The 15,227-nt window shown below is 48.1% G+C and overlaps 1 protein-coding gene across 1 annotated transcript; it reads left to right on the top strand.

Annotated features, from left to right (window-relative positions):
• Positions 1-1,189: 1,189 nt before the first annotated feature.
• On the top strand, positions 1,190-14,934 carry meox1 (mesenchyme homeobox 1). The gene is made up of 3 exons (XM_039740694.1): positions 1,190-1,927; positions 9,611-9,783; positions 13,919-14,934. The coding sequence occupies exons 1-3, from the start codon at positions 1,495-1,497 to the stop codon at positions 14,039-14,041; spliced, it is 729 nt and encodes a 242-aa protein (XP_039596628.1). The 5' UTR covers positions 1,190-1,494; the 3' UTR covers positions 14,042-14,934.
• The last annotated feature ends 293 nt before the right edge of the window (positions 14,935-15,227 follow it).

Raw genomic sequence — 15,227 nt, 5'->3', positions numbered from 1 at the left:
ACCTCATCTCCGCATCCGTCGTCAAAGCTCCGCCCCTTTAAAGTGGACCCGTGGTCGAGACACCCGCAGCTCTGATGCCTTTGTTTTGCGCTCGCTTGTGCCGTTTCTTTATCACCATCACCATCATCATCATCATCATCACTACTGAACGCGGTTATCAAGGTCAGCGCTCGAAGTGGAATCAAATCACTGGCGGCCCGTTTATGTTCGATCACAGAGCTGGCGTTTGAGCGGTGTCACAAAACAACATCTGAGCTCAGAGTGCATGGGGGGGCTAGGGGTCCCGTGAAAACTGGGTAGCGGCCCACTTGAAGCACTGATCACGGTGGTACCCCCAACCCTTCGCTTTGACTCCTCTCTTCACTTTCATTGTTACCAAGTAAAAAGTGGACCTCCCGAAGGAGACATCAAGCGGAGAGAGAACGGAAATTCCACACGACACCAACCGGGCGGCCGGCATTTGAACCCATGCTCAATTATTAAAAAAAAAAAAAATTAAAAACGGGGGTTCGTTTCGGAGGTTTGTGCTTCTTTCCGCAGTTAGCCGCTTTTGCCGGACTTGGCTGACCAGTGCTGCCCCCTAGAGCACAGTGGTAGTAATTCTGCATACAAACGAAGCCGACGGCTGCACGTTGTCCACTTACTGTACGTGTGACCTTAACATGTCGGAGGCGTGTTGTGATGTGACGGAGTTCGAGCTTAATGCTGAACGCATACGACTGTTCATTTATTTTTTTGCTCTCTTTTCTTTCATTATGGTTGACTGCCCCCCCCCCTTTTTTTTCCTAAACTGAAGCCCCCTTTCCAGATGCAAGGCGCTATACAACACAAGTCGACTCCCATGGCTGACTGACAATACCCAGAATGAAGTCAGCAGCACAGGAGTTCAGTCCGGCCAGCCGATGGGCGCGTGATGTTTGCTGACTTTTCCTAAGTGTGCAGCGGGCGCCTCCTCGTGCGCGGTGTGTCACCCCGGGGGCTTTCCAGACATTGTCTCTTTAAAAGTCTGCGCCTGCAGATCCCATTAGAGGTGCGTCTAAAATTTCCTGATGATTAATAGTGCGTGGAGGCAGGGCAGGGAGGCAGAGGAGGAGGAGGAGGAGGAGGAGGATCTCCACATGTGGCCGGCCGTCTCCTCCTCCCCATCTCTCACGTTACAAGCCTAACACTTGACGCCCTTTAAAAGAAGGGGCCGGCGCTGGCAGTGGGCTTTCACAAGCTGGACAGGAGCCTGGAGACAAGTGTGGATGTGTGGACCCCTGTAAGACTTCTGAAGGTGCCAAGGAAGGAGGTGTCTTTAGCGCCACTAGCCACCCAGTCTGGCCAACTTGTAGGAGCGGCATCTGGTGACAAGCGTGTGGAGCTGACACTCTGTGATACTCTAAAGGGGACTAAGAGAGCCAAAGGAGGAAGAACAAGAAGAACAAGAAGAAGAAGAAGCCATTGGCGTGCACTCCTCTCCACCCCGGTGTGCTTTTCCCTCCGCTCCTCACCATGGATCAGTCGGCTGGCAGCTGCATGAGGAGCTCGCACCCTGGCACTCCACTCTGGGGCTGCATGCGTAACCCGCCCCCTGCCATCCCCTCGTACCAGCAGAGCCCTTTCTCCTTCCACCAGAAACCCGACTTCCTGGCCTACACGGACTTCTCGCCCTCCTGCCTGGTCTCAGCACCTCACAGCTTCCCCCGAGAGGAGCGGCTCTACGTGGAGCAGCACCCGGGCTTCCAGCGACCCGACTGGCAGTTCTCGCCCAACCGGCAAGACTCGGGACTGCCACCTGTCATGGTGAATGGGGACATGGAAACGAGTGGAGCGAGCGGACCTGTGGCACGGCCGGCCGGCTGCCTGGATGGAGGCTACACCACCCACCGACTGGCGGCGGCCGAGTCAGAGAAGAAGCCCACCCGGAGGAAGAGAGAGCTGGCAGGTGAGTTTAAGGGGAGGGGGTTGGCAAATAATGTGGAATGGCTAGCGTGTGGGCTGAGGGGGGGGGTTAAAAAATCATATTGCATGACATCTGTGGGCGCCTTTTGTGACACTCAAGGACATCAATAAGTTCAAACAATGGCATCGAAAAAATACGACCAAAGGGTCCACATGCCAATGAAATACGCTGGCCCACCGAGCCAACTTGAAATGTTTGATGAATGAAGCGCCAAGGTGACGTAGCAAGTGGCTTAGCTGAACGTATGGCCGGTGGCATTGGCTTGAGTGGCCTCTTCTTACCACAGTCTCTCTAATGGTCTCAGATTGGTGGTCTTGAGAAGGCGCAGTCAGTCCTCAAATAAAGGAAGCTTAACATCAGACCCCCGGGAAGTGTGCCATTGTTACAAAAAAAGTTGAAATATGGAACTCAAAGCAAGACGGGTGTAAAAATGCCTGTGCTGCCCCCTAGAGGTCTCACCCAGATCCAAAAGTGAGGATACGGGTGGGCACAACTGGAGGTAATGGTGACAGACACTGGGGGGGCTCCGTGGCTGTTACAATAGCCAGGGACGCCACTACAGCTGGAAGTGCTGCCTTGATCAGAGCTGCGATGGATGCCACGTTGATTACTAAAATCTGGGCACTCATGCCAGCCCCCTCAGCCTCACAATTATTAGACTGAACGATTAATCCAAGGTAGAGCCCTCGTTCAAAAAACCAGTTCAGGGTGTCGGGCACCTGGGGACTCTCTTGGCAGCATGGGTCACATGGCAGGAGCCGACCCTAGATAAGTTGCCTTCCAAGTAGGGCACCTTCTCATGCCCCCTGGGCCAATTTTCACACCTATCTTGATTGTAGGCAGTGGTTATGGCTTTGGGTTCAAATCCCACTACTGACACCAGTGTGCTGCTGGAGCTTCAAGTTGCGGAAAAAAAGAAAAATAACCGAATGTAACTCAGAGGAGTCAGCCTGATAATAACATCGTCCCAAATATTAGAATCAGCTGAGCGAGGATTAACAATAGTGAACACGGGGTCACGGCCACCTGAGGACCACCTTGGCAGTGCAGGTCACAAGGCAGGAACCCACCCTGGTTAAGGTGAAATGTTGGGCACCTTCCCACGCACCCTGGGCCAGTAATTTACACAAATATCTTAGTTGTACTTTGTGGACTGCAAACCTAAGGATTTGGGTTAAAATCCCACTGCTGACACCATTGTGTGACCCCGAGCGAGTCACTTCACCTGCCTGAGCTCCAACTGGACAAAACCAAAGAAATGGAGCCCACTGCACCTCAGATGTTCTACGGCCCCCTGGGTAAAAGCGTCAGCTCAATTACTTGAAGAAACTGAGCGATGATAGTGAGCACTCATTTAAAAAAAAACACTTTGGGGGTCCCGGGCACCTGGGGATTGTCTTGGCATTCACAAGGCAGGAACCGATCCTGTTTGGCGTAAAGCAGAACAAATTTTCTGTGCCCTGCGGGGGGGGCAGTTTACCCACCTGCAGTCTGCTGATGATCGCATTTCTAGCACATTCTTAGCCGGGGTCTTAGTTTTACGTTTTTTGGGAGTTTTGATGGTGCAATTCCAACACAAAAGCAGGCGGAAATTTAAAGCCGAACCAAACAAATACCCCGCTTCATATTTGTGTGTTTGTGCCTGTAAATGTTGTGAGGCTGTCACCGTGAGCGGGCACTCAATCTGTGTCTGCACCCAATGGCGAGCTCAATGTGTAATGAAGTGAAGGCTATATAGCGCCTTTCTATAAATAACACCACAACAAGGTGTTCAACTGACACTGTAAGGTCTCCCACTAAAATGGGCCAGTTTGATGGCCATGGTCACCCTTGGCATTGCATGTAAAGTTGTGGAGGGGTGGTGGTCTTCACAGTCCAGTGCACTCCGCTGTGTTTCAAAGTTCTTACTGTTGTGTAAAAGACCACTTCAGATCATCCACCCATCTGTCCGTCACCTAAACCCATAAACCCAAAGCAGGGAGGCAAGGAAGCTGGAGCCAAACCCATCAGAAAAAGGGTGCTAGGCAGGAACAAACCTGGAGGGGGTGCCAGTCCATTGCAGGGTACATAGAAAGCAGTGGTTGTTAAATTAAAAATCCAAATTCATCTTCTCCGTCTGTGGAGCTTTGACCACCATGTATTGAAATTGGAGCCTTACTGGGCAACTCCACTTTAGCATCGCCAGTCCACCTAATCTGCATGTCTTTGGACTGTGTGAGGAAATCAGAGCACCCAGAGAAGCCCCCCATGGACACGGGGAGACCATGCAAACTCCACACAATGAGCACCCGGGTCGTGAACTCCAGCCTGCCCAGTCACTGCTGTGCCAGCCAGCCAGCCAGCCAGTTCAGTTATGAGCCCAAGTCTTGTCTATTCTCCTTTCTATCCAACTTCTTAATGGTTTTATTCCAGTGCGTAATTTCTGACAGCACTGGTAGCAATCCTGGACAGGACCTTAAAATGTGTCATTTAATAATAATAATAATAATAATAATAATAATAATAATAATAATAATAATAATGATGATAATAATACACTTTACGTCTCGTACATGTTTACATTGTCAGCACTCAGACTTGTGCTGTTTGCTTTAAAGATGGCATTCTTGGCATTTGTATTCCTGAGGGGCTCAGTGGTGCAGTGATGTGTCCTCCCAGCTTTAGATGCCAATCTGGTCAATGCCTGAGTGGACTTTGCGTCTTCTCTCTGTGAGTGTCTGGTGGGCTTTTTCTCCAGCTAGTCCTGTTTTTAATCCCAAATGAAAAAGAAGTCTCTGTGTGTGTGTGTGTGTGTGTTACTTTAACTGGGAACACTGATCTGGTCATATGTGAGTGAGTGTGCCCTATGAAGAACTGGCACGCAGTCCAGGGTTGGTTCCCACCTTGTGCCCACATCTGCCAGGCATTTTCTGTTTCTCAGGTAGGCAGATTTAGAAAATGAATTAACGTGTTTGTGTTCCTACTGAGTGAACGTTTAATATTAAAGTTATTGTCGCCAGCTCTACCATTTAAGTGAAGCAGGTGGTCACCTAGGGTGGCATTTTTCTAAACATTACAGACCCTGACTTACAAATACTTGGACTCAATGCAATACCTTGATCTTTGATGAATTTGAATATACGGCCATCAGTGCGTATGAAACTGGGACCCTCTTTAATAGGCTAAAAGTTAATCAGCTCACTTGAAACACCAAGGGAGACCCGCTGCTCCCACTCTCCACTCTTCAATGTAATATATGTGTAATGATGCCCTCATAACTGTAAGGCACTATATGCGTATAAGGGTACATAAAAGGCTTTGATGCTGTTTACAGTTGGCCAATGGGAAGTAAACTTGCTGGAGACGACCCTGAATGTCAGCTGATGAGGCGGTTAGCACGGCTGTCCACTGCAGCCAAAGTCCCGGGTTCAACTCTCGTGACCACGTGCTGCCCTTCTGGAGTCTTCTCATTCTCTGTGTGTCTGAAAGCTCTGAATGACACTCATGTGAGGCTGAGATTCCTGATTAAGCTGGCACCCTGTCCAGGTTGGCATCAGCCTTGAACCTGATTCTGCCAGTCTGAAGTCTGCCCTATTGTGACCCTGAAATAGAAAGACATGAAAGGCACTATATAAAAAATAGTTAGATAGATAGATAGAGTGAAAGGCACTATATAATAGATAGATAGATAGAGTGAAAGGCACTATATAATAGATAGATAGATAGATAGATAGATAGATAGATAGATGAAAGGCACTATATAATAGATAGATAGATAGATAGATGAAAGGCACTATATAATAGATAGATAGATAGATAGATAGATAGATAGATAGATAGATAGATAGATAGATAGATAGATAGATAGAGTGAAAGGCACTATATAATAGATAGATAGATAGATAGATAGATAGATAGATAGATAGATAGAGTGAAAGTCACTATATAATAGATAGAGTGAAAGGCACTATATGATAGATAGATAGATAGATAGATAGATAGAAAAGGTACAATATAAGAGACCTTGTGAGAAGGTCGAGTTTTGTTGTCACATTTTATTTTTATGATCATTAATATTATTGTTGTTGTTACAGTCCATCCATCTATACAGCTCGGTGGCGCAGTGGTAGCGCTGCGGTCTCGCAGTACGGAGATTTGTGTCTCGGTTCCTCATCTCCCCCGGTGTGTGTGTGTTTGGTGTGTGTGTGTATTCGTTTAAACAAAATGACATCGCACTAAACAGAGAGACCAATAAAAGTATTGAAAATCGATAAACGATATCGCCCTGAGATTTGAGTCGACATATTTCGGGCGCTCCTCTTGCCTGTTTCTTTGCAGCACTCGCCCTCTCAGCGCTGATAAGTCGGAGTGACTTGTCGGCATTTTATGTTGCGCGCGGAGTCACTTAAATAAATGAATAAAGAAATAACTAAAGGCAAACACACACAAAATAATAAACAATACATTTAATAACACGCGTTGTATATGTTCATGTATTGTCACATTTCCCAAACCTCTTTATGTATTTGCGTATTCGTTGCCTTGAAGTGACCGAGTGGCCGCTGTGTGGTGCTCTCCGTTATGCTCGTATTCCCTCTTCAGATGACCCTAACCCTTCGCGTCATTTTACTGGGCGGTGGGGTTCTTTGCAGCTCCATTGCTTGACAAACGTTTAAATCTGCAGAGGGGTCTTTGCATGTGAAGTTGGTTCTCTGGGCTTTGACAAGATTCCCAGTATGTGGACAAAACAGAAATGTTTAATGTTTAATCATCTGTTTGTCATCTTCCCTGTTACGGATCTAAATAAATGACGGTTCTTTCAGGAATCTTCTTGCGGATGGCTCCCCTATGGCACTAGAACAACATATTCAAACGATGCTTTTACAAGATGTTAAAGAAATAACAATGCACAAAGACGAAATACCGCACACCTCCATATATACTTAAGAGAAATGGAATCCTTCAATACAGAATTGTTTCTCCGATGACATTAACATTTGACCATTTAAAACGAGAAGGGGCCACTGAGCCCAGCACAACCCGCCAGTCCTGCCACCTTAACTCAAGTCGACTTCTGAAGTAGTCGCTCCGAAGGTCCATCTTGGCGCCTTTCTTTTCCTGTTTATTCCTCCCGCCAATCCATTTATTAACCCACCCATCCGGTTCAGCCGACCCTGGCAGTACTGGGAGCAAGAGAGGAACCCTTGCTGGACCAGGCGGTAGTCCATGGCAGGGCACCGTTAAACCCCGTGCACATCGGGCACATTAATGCGGAGTAAGGCAGACGCAGACACTTGGAAACGCTGGATTCGTACACGAGTGCGAGACGACAATCAAGCGCCATCGAGACCTGCTGGCTACACTTAGGGAGTAAAGGTTTAAATAAATAAATGAAAGAAAGAAAGAAAGAAAGAAAGAAAGAAAGAAAGAAAGAAAGAAAGAAAGGTCCGCTGTAGTCGGTTGAATTCAAAATGTACGAACGTTTGAAATGATGTCTGCCTTCGCGGCCTCCATCAACGGTTTTAAAGGCTTCCAGCTTACAGACCACCATCACCACCTAACCCACCCCCTTCCCCCTTAAAACACACCTGGACGGCTAGATGATGTGACGAACTGATGAAAGCACGGGGGTGGGGGGCCGAGGCGAGATTGCCGTTTATCCGGACAGTTCGGGATTTAGGGACGGTTGTGGGGCGCTTGATCATTTTAAATGACTTTGAACTAAGTCGGCCACAGAGTAGTCCCCCCACCGGACGCCATGAAGGATGGACAGCAAGGCTCTATGGATGGGGGGGTCCCAGCATTCCTTGAGGAGGGGTACATTGGTTTTCATTGGTGAGTCTATTTGTGTGTGGTTGACTAAAGGGTGGGGTGGCTTACAGTAAGCCAGGGGGTGTCTATGGGGGTGTTTTGTGCGTGTGAAATTCACGGTTGCTGTTTGTGGAAGTGACGATTTGATAGTAATAGTTTATTATTTATCATTGATGACTTATTGACGATTTGAGGGCACCTTTTGGTTCTTTACTGGGTTGCGTGGCTTGATCAAACCCCACTGCATTCTGGGACTGCTTCTGTGCAAATAAAGTTGGGTCTTTGCAAAACTTTGAAAACCTTTGAAGAAAAAAAAAATGAAATCTTTAACGTTTGGTGGGCTGCCTAGCTTTGTGCCCAGTGCTATCAGGGTGGGCTCCAGATGCTCCCAGCAATGAAATGTTATATTGCCTCAATAAAATGAGAAATACACTTAAGGTGACTTGTGATGGCACTGGCGATGAAAGGCACTATATAACATGTTGATGATACCTTTTTATTAAAGACAGGGGCCAACTGGTTTTAAATCACTGACCCAGTAAACCTTGGAAGTGACCACAGTGTGATTTTTACCCACTTAAGTTTAAACACTTTGCCCACTATAGTCCACTGCTGGTGCCCGCACCTTTGCTGACTGGCATCGTTCTTTCATGCTGAGTTGTAGGCCGAGTGAGCAGTCACAAAGTCTTTCACAGGTGGACAGTCAGGGTGGACTTTCACCCGCGTCTGCTTTTAGCCCCCAGCCCACCCCCATGGCTCCTGGTCCGAGGTATTGTTGGCCAAGCGTTGATCAATTAAAACCTTCACCTCAGGTTCACCAGCAAGCCGCGTGAAAACACCAAATGTTTGGGCACCTGCTGTGCTGTGCCATTTGTCGGGGGGGGGTCTCGGCCGCACCATCTGCTAGCAGCTCCGCGGACCCTCAGAGACTTTCTCTTCCTTGCGTGCCTGAGAATGAAGAGCCTGAAAAATGAGACACATAAACATTGAAGGAAAAACATCCCGTAGCCCCCCACACCAGCGAACGGCTGCAGGCCCATTTTATGAGCCATTAAGTCTTTATTGCAGGACTAATGGCGGGAGGTTTATGGGGGCTCTGAGAGCTACCAGTCAGACACCTGGCAAGACTCAGCAGAAGAAGCCTGGCACCTTCTCCATTGGCCTTGTGGCACCAGGTGAGGGCACTCCAGGTGTTCACAGTCTTTACTCCCCAGTTGTCCCAGCATGTCCCCCCATTTGCTGCTGGGTGATGTGGTCAGGTCACTAATTGGGTGGGCTGTAAACCCCATGGCCGCCCACTACTGTGTACCTTGGAGTGGGCTTCACCATACTCTCTGGGGCATCCTCAGGTATCTTAGTCCTCATTTGCTCCAAGAAAGCGTATGCCCACCCGGCCCCTCATTTCTGCTGGAGGCTGCAGTGCTATGATCAGACCATAAGGAATCTGACAGACCAGAAGAGACCACTCTGTCCATTTGTCACTCACTTATTTAGCTAATGGCTAAGCTGTCCTCGTATCTCCTCCAGATCAGGGTGTCTGCTTCACCGCCGCGTCTCCGTAGTTTGCTTCAGACTCCCCCAACTCTTTGTGTAAGGAAGCTCTTCGTGCCTTCAGTCCTAGATGGCCTTCTCCTTCACTTCCACTGGTGTCCTCGACTCACCGTCAATCTGGTGGTCCCCATACAGTCTCCTCTGCTTGAGACCACACATCTCTGTGTCCGTCACAGTTGGATGTGTCCTCGGGTCCCCGGAGCCACCTGGTGTTTGTCCTCTGCTCTGCCCTTCTTGTAGCCTGGTGTTCCCCTCGTGGTGACGACCTCACGACTGGCACTTCCCTTCACCTCCATCACTCACCTGCCAATCCTCTCTTTCCAGAGAATCAGGACTCGAGCTACAAATCCGAGTCCAGCAGCAAAGCCCGCAAGGAGAGGACGGCCTTCACCAAGGAGCAGCTGCGGGAGCTGGAGGCCGAGTTCGCCCACCACAACTACCTGACGCGGTTGCGGCGCTACGAGATTGCAGTCAACCTGGACCTCACCGAGAGACAGGTAAGGGGGTGAAAGGGGGGCACTGAAGGGGGCGTTTGGTCAATAGATGTTGGCACAGCTACTGCAGATGGCGCCTGTGCCCTTAGACGGTTGCCCTTATCTGCACTTCACGTTTCTTGAATTTGCAGGGCAGTGAATATCAACTTATATTGAGGTTTTAATAAAAGAAGTGACGAGGACGGCGACCTTGAGAGCTCCTGTGCCACACAGAAAAAAATTGAGAATTAGGGGCACTTAATGGGCTAAGTGGGCACCTCATAGAATAGAAGAGACCATTAACAAGAGTGCACACTTTAAAATGAACGTGGCAAAGCGGCCCCTCAGGGCGAGGGCATTTTTGGTGAACCCTAACCCATTTCTGACCCCCAAATGCACCATATGAAGTTTTGAGATATTGTAACATAAACAGCCATGAATAAAAGGTGTGGTCACGCCAAGTATCACCCGGGATCTGAAATAAATGTTGGGGTACCAGCTGGGCCACCCCGTTCAATTAACGAAAAGAAGTGCAGCAGAAATTGCACTCGATTTGCACAGCCAGACAAACAAACTAAATATCGGTAAACTAAACATAATCTCGATGTCGGGTTTTGAGCAGAGCTCCGCCATCCAAGCTTTTTGCCCAAATGAGACACCAGATATGTGGAAAGGGGTGGAGTCAGTTGCCCTCACTGGGCGTCTCCTGTCTGTGCTGTGGGAACAGAATGGCGTGATACTGTGAGTGACAGCGCCCCCTGTCGTCCCGGGGTGGTATTACTTACCAAGGATGAGCCAGGAGGAGGTGATCCTCAGATGCCATGTGTGACAATGGTAAAGGATTTTTGAAATTGCGAGTGGGACTCTCGTGGCATACAATAACACACGGGCTCAGTTTGGGTGTCCCTCATCTGTCATGTCGCCGTTTGAACATTAAAGATTTCCAGTTTATCCACATATGAAGGACCTTTTTAAAGCAAAGATGACCAATGTTATATGCAAGGAACCTTTCCCAGAATGACATGGTGGCTCTCCAAGCAAAGACCCCACAAAAAACCACAACACCAAGTCAAGTACCATTTTAGAACCAGGACCTTTAAGAGTGTAGGACCACTTTCATAGCAAGTGACCAGAGGGGACTCATGAGGGAGTGAGAACTTCTTCATTCTCATTATTACGACATGTAGTGTGGCACAGTCAGATTCTCTATGATGCCCGGAGTGAGTGCCCGGTGTGTTTCATCTTTGAAATGTGCATTCATTGGAGAGGAACGCAACCCGACGTCCGACTGTCAGCTCGAAACCTCTGATGCTTGGGACGCCAGGAGAGGTGCCCTTTGACACCCTGGAGTGCTGGCCCCACGCCCCTCGTGAAATGAAAGTCGCCTCACTGGTTCTTGCCATAGGAGAGCCGGTTTTGTTTCGCCAGAAAACCGACCACAACGCTTCGACGGGACCGTTTGCCGCCAGTGCTCTGAAACAGAAGAACGTTCAATTGTCGAATGCGCGCAGTTTACGGGCGCGCTTTTAGCGCAAGCGCCCTGACGCCTCGCTCAGTTGGTGCCGCCCGTGTCGTTAGACTCCGTTAGTCTCGCCCTCCACACGCACGCGCTTCGGCTTTTAAAATTGTCTTGTTGTACTTCGGCTATTTCTTATTTTTAATAAGCAGTTGCACCTTGTTATGTATTAATTACTGTATTTATTTAATATATGCTTTGCGCTTAAGTGTTTGTTTAAAAAAGAAATAAAAGTCGCACTGTTTATTTAATACAAAAAGCACCTGAGGCAGCATGGCGGGTGTTACGGCGCACCTGTAGCTTAGATCAGCGCGAAGATGGAAAAAATGAAACGCCGGTGCTCGTCGATGCCACCGCTGAGTAACCGGCTTTGGGGGGCTGCTCGAGGGCACCCCTTGGAGGTTTGTAGACGCACTGTTAGGCACACTTTATAGCAAGGACCGGTTGTCCCTGGGGGAGGTCTCTTTTAGGTGGGCTAATAGTGTGGTACGCACAGGTACGGAAAAGGCGAGTGCGGAGAAATACGGGGGAACTTTCAGCATGATTCTGTTTTTATAAGCAGGTGCAGTTCGTAGTTTATTTATTTGTTTGTTTGTTTATTTATACGCAATCATCTATCTATTATATAGTGCCTTTAATATCATCTATCTATCTATCTATCTATCTATCTATCTATCTATCTATCTATCAATCATTATATAGTGCCTTTCATATCTATCTATCTATCTATCTATCTATCTATCTATCTATCTATCTATCTATCTATCTATCTATCATATATATCTATCTATCTATCTATCTATCTATCTGTCTGTCTGTATGTTTGTCTGTTTGTCTGTTTGTCTGTCATATAGTGCCTTTTTACTATCAGTCATCTGTATGAAGGTATTGGCAGTATTGCGCACCAGTTTAGGCTTTGGACCTGTGAAGACCCCCCACACCATCCCGACACTGTCTTACCAGGAATCAGTTCACCTGCCTTTGCTCTAAATGGCGAACGCAACGATTTTTTTCGCAAATGTTCTAAGTCGCCTCGGACAAAAATGTTTCCCCGCTGGCTCCGCTGTGAGGTGGCACCTTTATCTTTACGCGGGTGATATTAGTTTCTATTATGTAGGCTGATGGTAGAGAAGCGATGTGCTGTTTCAATTTTAAAAAAGACAAATTAAAGAAAGAAAGTTTGTTAAATTAAACTTTGCAAGTTTGGAGATATAAACACATTGACATTGATTCTTTAAAGTGGGAAAATCCGGTGCGATATACAATAAATCAGCCACGACAGCGCCGGTATGACCGCTCACCGCACAGCTCTATGCACACAGACTAGGGGCGGATAAAGAGTCTGGTGCCCACTGGGCATCAGATATAAATAATGATGAGCGATTAAGGGTGAGGGGCGCACGAGCTATACTACCGGTGCCATGACACTTGAGAACATCAGATTGTGTCCGCAGCCCGAAGGTGTCGCCTCTCCGTTTTATTTTGTCAACTGGCGCCACCACAGGGTATACAGAAAACGGATAACCCATCAATCCAGTACCCACGTGGGAAGATCACCGTTAGTATTTATTTATTTATTTTGCGAGGGCTTTTGTTTCGTTGTTTTTTTTGACCCCCACTGACGGATGCAGATGTGCAGACACCGCCGCCATCCTTTGCCCATCTGGCTAATCCCACCTGCCCCCGCCGAGTCGCCCCTCTTCAGCCACCGCGTGTCCTCCACATGTGCGCACACCGAACCCTCGCTGGTGGTCGTGCGCCGTGTGTAGAGTCCAGCAGCCCCCCCTCGCATACACGTGGCAGGACAGTCCGGGGTTAAAATTCTCTGCAGCGCCCCCCTCCGGCTACACGCAACTTGATGGTCGGGATCAGGAACCGTTAAATGTTCAGTGCCCTCCATGGGAGATGCCAGGGGGCTGAGCGCTGGTGCCATGGAAGACGGTGATCAATGTGGTGAATTTGTATTTGATTTCTGAATGGGAGACAGTTTGTATTTTCTCGGCTTGTTGTTTCTTATTCTAATTCCGAGTTGTGTCTTTCACGTTTCGACTGCTCTTTAATATTTGACCTTTGTTGCTATTTCTTGTTGTTTGGTGGGTCTTTTTCTGTCCCCTTTTGATTGATACATTTGGAGTGTGGGACAGGTGCTCCATAAAAATGTCTTATAACTTTTGATGTGTTCTTCTCGGGGGGCTCAAAGTCCCACACATTGAGGGTCCACACCCAGTTATCCGTGTGGAGTTGGCGTGTTCTCCCAGTGTCTGTGTGGGTTTTCCTCCCTCATCCCCTAAGGCATGCAGGTTAACTCAAGTCTAAATTGACCACAAGTGATGCCCCCATCAGGGTTGGTTCCTGCCTAGTGCCCCCTACTTGCTAGGCTCCAGCTGCCCCACAGCCCTGTGCTGGATAGGTGGGTCTGAGGATGCCATCTTAAGTGGTTTTCTTGATGACCATCTAATGCATTTTGTACCCAGGTAGGCCTAATCCTTCGTCTTAGTCCCTGAAAGGCACTATATACAAATCATTAGTATATAATATATGACGACAGAACGGCCCTGCTTTGATCTCACTCATGCCCGCCCGGTGCCCGTTCCAGTGCAATACCAGACTCTCATCTTCCACCTCTGCTCCTTCTTTTCTTAGGTGAAGGTCTGGTTTCAGAACAGAAGGATGAAATGGAAGCGAGTGAAAGGTGGGCAGCCTGCGTCCCCCCAGGAGGCGGAAACAGACGAAGTGGACTCAGCTGCGTCCCCTTGCTCAGAGTGACCATGACTCTGCTGTGCCACACAGATGCCCAGCCGGGCCTCGCACAGGCGATGAGCTCTTGGACTGACGGACATTTGCAGATTGAAAGAACTTCATTTTTACTTCTATGGTGTCCCACAGAAGAGAGAAGAAGCAGTTCTGAGTGGGCACGGCCAAGGCCTGCAGCTGGATGTACCCCTGCCACAGTGGCGAGGGTGCCTCAGGCCTGCTGACATGCCAGGCTACTTATGATACACTTTGGAGATGGCAGAGGCGATGGCCAGGAAAGGAGGAGCTGCTGCCAGTGACGAAAGCTTGTCTGCCCCAGAGATGTGCTGTGCCAGCCTGCTGTTAGGGGTCTCGGCATCGGGAACAACAGCAGGTTTACAGGGGAACTGAAGAAGACAAGGAGGGCAACAGGCTTGGTCTTGGAAACGATACACGAAGGCATATTCTTGGGGGCTTCAGCGGCCCACCATTGCCTGACTTTGATGAGTGGCTATGAATTGGCCTTCTGTGTGTGTGTGTGTGTGTGTGTTTGTATTGGAGCACACGTGACGTGCAAAATCGGTGTAGCTCAGTTGGGGAACCCCCTGAAATCTGCAAAATGGCAGTCCCATGTGATTGAGCAAAACAGAAATTAAGAGTTAAGGGTCTTGTCATCCCCCTGAAATTCATTGCTGCCTACGCCCCTGGTGTGTGTGTGTGTGTGTGTGTGTGTGTGTGTGTGTGTGTCAGCACATGGCTTTACCAGCAGAAACTTAGGTGGCCAGTTCTAAAAACACGTCTTCTCTCAGAAAACAATCACTCTGCAGTGGCAAAGTCTTTGTTAAACCCTTCTTTTCATCCCTTTTTCTTTTCTTATTTTAATAATAAAATGGATCTTTTTATAAGAAAATAAAATGTTCAGAATACTTACTCTGTTTTTATCTTTTATTTTGCTTGGCCGCCATTTAAAAGACAAACAGGGCTGACACAGGTAAATAGATGTGAAAGGCACTATACAATAGATAGATAGATAGATAGATAGATAGATAGATAGATAGATAGATAGATAGATAGATAGATAGATAGATAGATAGATAGATAGATAGATAGATAGATAGATAGTATGAAACTGGGACCCTCTTTAATAGGCTAAAAGTTAATCAGCTCACTTGAAACACCAAGGGAGACCCGCTGCTCCCACTCTCCACTCTTCAATGTA

Source organism: Polypterus senegalus, chromosome 17 (assembly GCF_016835505.1).
Source record: "Polypterus senegalus isolate Bchr_013 chromosome 17, ASM1683550v1, whole genome shotgun sequence".
Lineage (NCBI taxonomy): Eukaryota > Metazoa > Chordata > Cladistia > Polypteriformes > Polypteridae > Polypterus > Polypterus senegalus.
This window is presented reverse-complemented; position numbering and strand designations above follow the sequence as displayed.